The 10123-nt window shown below is 39.3% G+C and overlaps 1 protein-coding gene across 1 annotated transcript; it reads left to right on the top strand.

Moving 5' to 3' along the window:
- The first annotated feature begins 2305 nt into the window (after positions 1 to 2305).
- Positions 2306 to 9012, top strand: LOC134617455 (myeloid-associated differentiation marker homolog). Its single transcript, XM_063462702.1, has 2 exons — positions 2306 to 2472; positions 6481 to 9012. Exon 2 carries the CDS (start codon positions 6562 to 6564, stop codon positions 7441 to 7443), a length of 882 nt encoding a protein of 293 aa, XP_063318772.1. The 5' UTR covers positions 2306 to 2472; positions 6481 to 6561; the 3' UTR covers positions 7444 to 9012.
- Positions 9013 to 10123: the final 1111 nt, after the last annotated feature.

Raw genomic sequence — 10123 nt, 5'->3', positions numbered from 1 at the left:
AGTTAGTTCATTTAGGCCTCATCCAACCCCTTAACTGTGCAGCCATTGTGCCAAATATCTGAGATTAGAAATATTATAACTTTATATCATTATGGGCAGATGCACTCCTGTGTGCAAAGTGGAAAAACTCTCTTTCATTTCTCTGTGCTTCTTAGAATCCTCTCCAGTTCAGACACTTTGTGCCACAATTTTTGTGATACAGCTGTAGTGCACAAGATGTTTTTTAATACAAAGCACAAGATGAATTTTACAGAGACATTATAACACACAGGACACTAGCCTATATAATAGATCATGGAACAGACATTCACATTTGTCATTATATTAGAAAATATATTGTTAGGCATCAACGTTTTACTTTTAAATGGACTTCAAGAACTATAAATACTTTCGGAACCAGTAAAATTGTACATGAGCAAGACATAAAATCACCCAAAGGAGTGTAACTTCCTTTTTAATGTCATGTGGAAATTGATTTATTTAGAAATTCAATAATAAAACCCCTGAGCTGTGTCATGAACAACTACTATTACGAAGTAAAATACACTTAAAAAAAAATGTCTATCTAGTTATTAGCCACACAGGCCTTAATTGTTGAAATGTGAACGATTTAAATAAGTCAAATCAGTCTTGTATAAATGCCTATGTGATACCAGAGGTCGGTGGTTTCCTTTTTCTATTTTCAGGAAACGCGTCAGTTTTACACTCCATACAAATAAATATGGTTGTCAGGGTGTCGTTGCTAAGCAACAGCATGAAAAATATACTCCGAGTGCAAAGATTCAGAGGGAAGCGCTGACAAATGTTTAGCACATCCGGCCCGTTGCGATAGTAACGCTGATGGAGATGACAACATTGATTGTTTTTTTAATGGCCACACTTCACGTGGGGGTTTCTAAAACGTTAACGTCTAATTTTCTAATCAGATATCGGGCAACTCAGGGGTGTGTCCAGGATGGTACGTTGTGGCGAAATCTGAATATTTAATCACAAATAAATACAGTGTAGAAAGCCGGTGGATGATTTTCAGCATCACATGAAAAGTGTTTAAACATTAGTTTTCATTAAGCAACTTATTTTCCAAGGAGTGAAACACATACTTAAAAGTCATGACCCCGCTTAAGTATTACAAAGGTTTTAAGATACCATTATTATCAACATCATGTTGTTAGATTATAATTATTGATTCATTAACCTGTACATCACTTTTACTTTGCAGCTGGAGATTATTTTACTTACTGAGCTATATATTTCTGATTGGTAGTAAAATGTACAATATAACAACTAACTACAGCTTTAAAATAAACAGCAGCCTACAAGATTTGCAAGTAAAATAAAAATAGAATATAAAACTATATTCTATCACCAGCCCTATGCTTTTGTCCAGTGACATTATGATTAACAGTACTGTACAGTTATTCAGTAATACTTATGTAGTTATGACCACGTGTGAATAAATACCTGATTAGAAGGAGAAAAGAAAAAAAATATTTTTTTAATCAAATTAGATTTTTTAATCAAATCTTTTTTTTTAAATGATTATTTTATTATATTTTAGTTGTTTATTTTTATTTACTGCTACTGGAATTATGGTTGATCTTAGCTGTCCTAACTCAAAATGCTGCAATGCAATTTCAAAGTAACTGGAAACAAGTGATATTAAGTCGAGATTTTGAGATTAATAACCTGAAACTCTGACTTACAGATGGCAAAAATAAGTAAATAAATGAATCAGTCTCTCTCACACACACACACAAACACACGCACATAAATCAGAGTTGGAAACAAGCTTCCATAGCTTATAGCAAGGTATTGCTAATTTCCCAGCCATTTTCTCTTATTGAGAAGCATCAGCTTCTTGGGTTCTGCCACCATCTTTGCCGTTCGTGAAATCTCCCTTAAACTTCAGTCCAAGATGTATTTGAGTGATACTGAAATTAATTTAGGTCAGTGTTCAAAATAGGTAAATATCACGATGGCTGGCAAGTCATGCTTCTAGAAGGATTCTGGCACAATGAAAAGTGAACTTTCAGGTAGCTCTGCATTTCCAACAAGCATATCATGCTAACAGACTTCACATAGAAAGCTGCAGTCACTCACAGAAGCTTTTCATTATTTTGATTCCCTGCTTTTCATTAGTTTTGCACCAATAAATAGTATTAAACTAATTAGGAAGATTAGAGGGCTCAGAGTAACAGAGCAGTAGCCTGGGTAGCATGGAGGAGGGAGATGAGGAGGAGGAGGAGGATGATTTAAGTCAGACGAGAATAACGGTGCAGACATTTGACGCCTAATTTGTTTTTTTGGGCGGGGAGCAGCTCGTCTGAGCTACTAGAAGATCCAGCCAGGGGGCTGAGGACCTGCAATCGTCGGCTCTCCTACCACTTGCATGTTCTCAGGAGCTGAGAGCAGCAGCAGCAGCAACGAGAAAGCAGAAAGGAAACTTCCCGCTGTGGTGTTTTTGCGATCAAGGTAGGCGTTTTGAGAAGTGTACAGGAAAGTTCACAGCACACAGTGGTAGACTTTACTGAGAAGAATTGATTACTTAGTCTACGCTTTTATTTTGAAAATCTACAGGCTTTCGACGAATTAGAATTTTCCACCACGAGGAGTAACTTTAAATATCCAGATGTTTTACTAAATATTATCGCGTAGTTCGATTTTCCAAAAGAAAATGTTTGTTATATGTTTTTGAGACTAGATGTTTTTAAAAGACTGCAGTGTGGTGTGTTTCTGTGGTTGGAGCAGGGTGTGGCAAGTGGCACTCCCACTTTACTGTCAATGAATGAACCGCTGCATGAGGCTAAAACAGAGCTGTCAAACTTACATGTTTTACTTTACAAAGGGGTTACATTCTCCTTTTACCTATTCCCTGATATGCCTAAATATTTCTTCTTCTTTTTTTTAAGTTTTTCCTTTAATTTTAATTAAGAGATGTGGCTTTCGTTGAGTGGGTCAGTCTCAGAGAAGCAAAATGTGATCCTCACTGTACCTTTTATCAGAAAGATTTTGTGCCTCGACTACTTAGGATTTTTTCAGCAAATGCCTATCGACCTTTCAAAACGCAGTGCTCAGTTTTGAATACGCTGACATCATGCTCTGACTTGCACATACTGAAATCGTTGGCCAACAGAGTTCATCTTGTTCATCTTGTGCCTCCATCCCTGTAAGTGGATTATAGGTGAAATTGAGTAACTAACGTTGTGTCATGGCAACAAAACAAGGAGACCACATGACCTCTCTGCTGGGACACTGAAACATTCGTTTCCTGAACATCTTGACATGATATTTGTGTGTGTGTGTGTGTGTGTGTGTGTGTGTGTGTGTGTGTGTGATATGTGTCTGTGCAGAGGAGCATGATGCTGTCACATCCTGATATAATCTATTTTCTATTTTCAGCATCTCTTGCAATTAAGGAAGTCCCCCCCCCTCCCCCCTGTGATTTCCATGCTGTGCTGTGTAATGACACTTTTTCCACGCTATCGTGACTATTTTCCTCTCCTTTATTCTTTCCTGATTCAATTCCACAAGTAGCAAAGCAATGGCAGTAGGAGTAGCGGGATTGATTTTTCCATTACGACCCTCCATATTCATTTATTTTGAGTGGTTTACACAAAGCATAATTGATACCCTGACTCTCAGGCTGGGTAGGGACTGTTGAACAGGGAGGGAGAAAGAGGACAACTGATGGAAAAGAGAGGGAGTAGCCAGCCACCAAATGAGACCATGAGGAGGAAAGCAAGGAAAGAAAAAGAGAAGAAAAGACAAAACTTGGCAAACATGACAAAGTTACCAGTTGTTCGGCAGCAGCCAGACTGCAGCACATCTGGAAACCATGAGTAACTTGGAAAATTTTTATAAGAAATAGGGGAGGAGGTAGAGAGAGAAAGGAGGAGTGGTGAAAGCTAGGGGCCTTGTAGTGACTCAACCTTTTGCTATTCCACTCCATCACTGTGTTTAAACTATGTGTCCTTCTGTGGCCAAGGTACAGGGCTTCCCCCGTGTTCTCCTCCCTCCTAGGGTGAAGTGAGTCATCCTGAATCAGTTTGCATGGTTTCTTTTTCCCCATTTCTCTCTTTTTTGTCCACTTCTTTGTCTTGATACCTCACCACCAGTTTAGCTTTTCACCTCCCCAACCATGACTGTTTCATAGATGTTTAATAGGACTAATGTAAACAGACTTTATCTCCATGTTTATAACTGTCTCTCTGTGTAAGCTATATAAGGAGAGGAGCACTTGTGGAGCCAAGAAGGCAATAGATGTCATGAGGGGAAGGGAGGAAAGGCAGCCAGTGTAGCCAAAGTGAATCTGAGCTGTAAAAATGTTAGATGTGGGAAAAAAAACCAAGGAAAAAAATCCAACCTCCCCAAAACACCGCCTTAGATAAGCTGCTATATAGAATTTTCCTAAAAGCATTACAGCAAGGACAATGACAGGATATGAACTCTTCTGTAAGTTGACTAATCTTGTCAACCTTGCAGTGCAGTGCAGCTGCCCAACCAGTTGCAGTTTGAGGTAAATTATATTATCTGGAAAATACTTGCATACAGATCGCTAAAAGCATTTTGTAAGTAATTGTTGGTATGAAGTCTGGAGATAACACTGGTACTAATTATTTTGGGTGGAAGGCTGAGCAATGAAATTGAGCAAACGGTAAGAAGGATGAGGGATAAGTGTACCAAAAGATATAAGGCCAAAACAGCGATGCTGTGTTTTCTATCGATTTGTATCAAGTTAAGTACTTTTTGAGTGAAAACGTTGCATTCAGCTCTGTCATAGATGTTTTCTGACATTTTAAAGTGTGCCTAGCTGAATTCCAGCTCTGTAGCTTTGTAAAATTAACAGAAAAGCTGTTTGAGTTCTACCATAGAGCCACTCTCTTCCCTTGCAAACAGAAGATTTGAACATTTAGTGGGTGGGGCTTCTGAGCCTGAGCTGTCTGGAGCTCGAGCTTTCGTCTGAGAAGGATTACCACTAAAAATGGTGACCTGATTATTTGAAGCGTTGACCACTTTAACATGTGCATCCACCATTGTGACAGTATGACAGCCCAACCCCTGTACGTTTGTAATCTTCTGCGTTGAAGCGTCGAGTTTGGCATTCTGGTCATGTGGATGCTGTGGTTAAATCAAACCTTAATTTACAAAATAAACACTTGCTAACCTGAGGAAGACTCAAAGTAGAAATTAAGAGTATAAACAAACTTTATACTGTCACCCAAAAAAGTAAGATTATATATAATAAAATAATACTGGATTCATTCTCTTCATCATTAAAAATGTTCTTCATTGTCAAATTAAAACAGACTTGCTCAAACTCAACAGACTTATGAGTTTTGCTATGATACCCATTCCAGGTCCAGTATGACCACTAATTTATTGTGGCCACTGATAACAAAGTTTATTGCTCAGGAATTTGTAATCATCATAAACCTGATGTTGGTTGAAGCCAAATATATATCTTGCATTAAAGCAACAAGGTGTCTCCAACAAAGAGCACCATGTTTTTAAGTTACTGCCAAATGAAAGCAAAAAAGTTATGTGACACATTCAGTCTTGGAAATTAGAGGTCTTATAGTTTTTTCTTGCCATTGTAAAATGCTAGCATCAGCTCTTACCCCACGTGGATGTAACTTAACTGAAAGCAGCTCTGCAGCCAGCTGAAGAAGTTGTGACAGGCAAGTAGTGACATACTTGTTGGACTAAATCTTACATTTCCAGAAATATTTCTAGAAATATGAACTGTAAACTTTTTAACCACTGACAAAAATATTTTAAACTACATTAAATATTCTAGTCAAATATAAAATTTAATTAAAACACCTTAAAGATATTAGATATTAGGAGCAATATAATTTTGCTTGGTGCTATGCTACACTGAATTTTCTACCCAAAAAAAGAGTGGGCAAAAAGACTTCAGCTTTTCTTAGACTATATTCATAGTTTAAATTCCAAATTGCACTGTACTTGCGGCATTGGGAGTGGGTGTGGAACAAATAGGCCACGTTTGCAACACGATGACAGACAGGGGTCTGTGGAGTTTGTAGCACAACACCCATCTCTGAGGACATGACTATTGAGCAATGTCTGAAAGAAAGAGGCTGCACTTGGGGCTTCAGTTCTGTTATGAGAACAAGTCTAGAGCTTGTATGAGACATAAACTACCAGAGAAAGTAAAATGGTGTGTTCACCAGCTGATTTGACCAGATGTGAATGGGCTGTGACACGTTTGGCCACAGTGAAGTCATTATTTGCGGTTTCGAATTGTGTTTTCAGGATTTGAGTTGTTGTTTAAGTCATTCATGAAAATACAAAGGCAGAATTGTTCCACTCAGAAATTGGCATGTAGTCGGATGAACCCTGTTTGCGCACAGGTTGCTGGTCTCACATAGTTATATCTTATATTTCATCTAGAGCCATAAAAAGTTTCATGAGACTCTAGAATACCACTTACTAATCAGTTTCTTTTTCTTCTTACAGGTTTGTCTGCCTGACAGAGGAAACTCCCACAAATAAGAGGAAACTTTTCTGCTTCTCTCTTCGCCCAATTCACCTCTCATCATGGCTATAGTCCTCCACTCCAGCCCTCTGCTGTGGACACGGCTGGCAGCCCTGGCTTTCTCCTGTGTGGCATTCTCTGTGGCCGTGCATGGTGCCGAACTCGGGCACGGCACAGGAGACTGGTGCATCTTCTGCTGGGCCTTCAGCTTTGCCGGCACTCTGCTCGTGATTTTGGTGGAGCTCTTCGGCCTGCAGACCAAAGCCCCTGTTTCCTGGAAGAACTTCCCTATCACCTTTGCCTGCTACGCTGCCCTACTCTGTTTGTCCGCCTCTATCATCTTCCCACTCTACTTCCTCAAAGGTTTATCAGGCTCCAGTTCAGTCCGCGACTACCGCATCGTGGTAACCGTCTTCTCCTGCTTGGCAACTGTTGCTTACATAAGTGAGGTGAGCATCAGCAAGGCACGTCCGGGTGAGGTGGCCGGCTACATGGCCACAGGACCTGGACTATTGAAAGTCTGTGAGACCTTCGTGGCCTGCGTCATCTTCGTCTTTGTGAGTGACCCCGTGTTGTACGACCGTCATGATGCACTGAAGTACTGCATGGCCGTGTATTGCATCTGCTTCATCCTGTCAGCAGCCATCATCCTGCTCTGTATAGGCGAGTGTACCGGGTGCTTGCCTTTCCCGTTCCCCCGGTTCCTGTCAGCCTACGCCATGCTGGCTGTGGTCCTCTACCTGTCAGCAACCATCATCTGGCCTATCTTCAACTTTGACCCCAAGCACGGTGGGAGTAAAGACAGGCCATACAGCTGCAGCTCACAAGCAGGGTTGTGTTTGTGGGATAAGCGCATGGCAGTGGCTGTACTCACCGGTGTCAACTTCATCCTCTACCTGGCAGACCTGATCTACTCCACTCGCCTGGTATTTGTCAATGCTTGAGAAACAGGAAGTCAGGCTAGCAGTATGCTCCAAATAAAGTTGAATTTGCCCACTTTGACAAAGGCTTTGGAACTGCTGTCACTGTTACTGCTGCAAGCAAATGGTGGCATACTCAGTTTAGCACTCTGATCACTTTAATGGTATCACTAGAGGACAAGCTGTGATAGGAGGCTAAAGAGCAAACTTTAGCATGATAGCACAGCTGAGACAAATCTTGTGTGACTCAATTTGTTGTTTGAAATTTACCCTGAAAATGATATGATTTGACTTTTGCTAGAACCAGACAGAAGGAGAAACGCATGCCCTATGGCCCAAGGTAACTGTGCAGTGGTAAATACGGAAATGCATTTTTTTTTAAAAAGATAAAAAGAGGGTGTGCCCAAGGCATGAATGAAGCTTTTCATAGGCAGAGATTGACATATTCAGATGGTCAAAACACAAATCTTGTGCTCTTTTTGGCCCGAAACGTTAGAAATTAGCCCTGAAACCTTGCCAAATTTAATTTTGTGTGAAGTATACTGCATGACTGAATTTCTTAGAGAGAAAGCGAGAGAGAGAGAGAGAGAGAGAAGGGAGGAGTAAGAGGCAAGTTAGTGGTTGTGTCTACACATACAACAATATGGCTTTCTGTTTATGTGTTGGGGCATGTAAATGGCAAATATTTGCTTCCAGTGACCCAAATAGACTCTTATCTTTTATATAGAGACCTGAATGTGATTGCTGGAATCTGCTGATATTACTCAAAAATTTTAATGGTAGATCAGTTCCCATTTTAATACAGAAAATACAGTTTTCATGTATGCAGGGATAGTAGTAATCGATCAACAAATTTCCCAAAAGAAGACTTAAAAAATATTGTGTGCATGTAAATAAGACAGAAAAATAAAAACAAAGATAATGTTGAGTTTTTGTTTAATACTTTTGGCAGAGTGTATGTCTAAAGTGTATATATAAAAAGACAATCGGTGAAAATTTCAGATTAACTGTTACAGAAAATATTTCAGTGCCATGTGACTGACTTTTGTGACCTTTTTTTTTAATGGCATCATTAAACTGTATTGCAGTACACAAAGCAGCTGTCAGGTTTGCATCAGTCAGTCGTGTTTTTTAAGTTCATGATATCCCAACAATTCAACCACTTAAAGAAGTGATGAATTGGTTTATATGATGTTAAAGCTGATTGGTACGCTAGCTTTTGCTCTTGTTATGGAATGTGCGTATCTGTGAGCTATAATCTATTGTAAGAACATATATGGATTTAAAGAAACAAGAAAAACATATAGTCAAAGTGCACGTATTAATGTCTTCATCGTGTGTTTATATTTCTGGTGTCTCCAAATATCCAAGAACCTACTAACGCTGGTCCCTCACTGCTAAGGTTATATTCATTACGTCTATTTGTTTTGGACTGCTCATAGAAATCTATTAAAAAAGGTTTTACTCCATCTACATGTTCTTAGGATTGTAGTCTTTACATTTTTTATACTCAGCTGTTTCAAGTGTGGAAACCGCATCAGTGTTGAAGGAAAATGTATTCCAGTGTTTCAATAAAACCACATGATAAACAGATGTTTGTGTGTTACTTTCATGTTTTTATGCTTTGGTTTAATCCCCATATGATCCAATTTGAACATTTTATTTAACTCTAAACTTTTTTTAGCCACCCTGTTGGTGTAGCTCCTCTTCTTACTCAAGACTGAAATATGCCAACGTCTATTAGGAGCTGCAAAATCTGGGATAGATATTTAATATTTAGTGTGTGACACGCACACATAGGAAAATAACTGGTAAATAAGTAGATACCTGTCCAAATGGAAACAGCCAGGGTTTAAAGCAAGAGCCCAAAAAAAATCAATACCTTCAGTGGCAACATGGGGCTGGCTCCAAAAGTGAGTCCCACAACCAACTCTCATGTTAATACCTCCACCTTTCCAGCCAAAATAAACAGCGTGTTGGTCTAAAGAGCTTGGAAGGAAAACAACTTGAGTTTCTATTTAAAACTGAGGTGAAACGCCATCAAGAAACTTTAACAAGTCCAGTCGTTTTCTTTCGAAGCTCCTTAGGCTACGATAACCTGGATTACTGAGAACCTATACAGACAAGAGCCTGGTGCAAAACATTTGGTCAAGGTAACTATGTAACTACATCTGAATTTAATTAAAAGCTGAAGTTATGCATATGTAGCAAATGTGTTAAATCCTTATGAATTTCACAAAAACACCCTTTTTTTTTATTAAATATTTTATTTTGTGTTTTAATCTCCTGCCTATGTGTTTTGAGTCTGTGTGTGTTCCTGTGGTTGTGCACTGCGTGATTACATAGGCGCGTGCATGTGTGCCCCGGTCACAGCTCCTTCCAGCATGGCCCGAGGTAAGTCACTGTTGAATATGTTGAATAAGTTGAATATGACCAAACTGCCACGTTTTGGTTTGTTTAATAATGAGTTTTTAATGAGGTTAGCTCGAGGATAGAACTGTAACGCTACCATGCTAAGTTAGCCAGGTCGCTATTGGCAAGTGAAAGAAATATCTACTGTATTTTGTTAATGGCATGGATTTAATTCTTTTATCAGGAGAGCTGGCCTAGCAGATGCACAACACACGCAGCTCATGGTTTTCTGTATTTCTATATATTGCAGTTAGGGCTGTTCGATATAACGATATATGTCGGATGACGATAT

Source organism: Pelmatolapia mariae, linkage group LG18, assembly GCF_036321145.2.
Source record: "Pelmatolapia mariae isolate MD_Pm_ZW linkage group LG18, Pm_UMD_F_2, whole genome shotgun sequence".
Taxonomy (NCBI): Eukaryota; Metazoa; Chordata; class Actinopteri; order Cichliformes; family Cichlidae; genus Pelmatolapia; species Pelmatolapia mariae.
The sequence above is the reverse complement of the archived record's forward strand: the minus strand, read 5'-3'. Positions and strand labels throughout refer to the sequence as shown.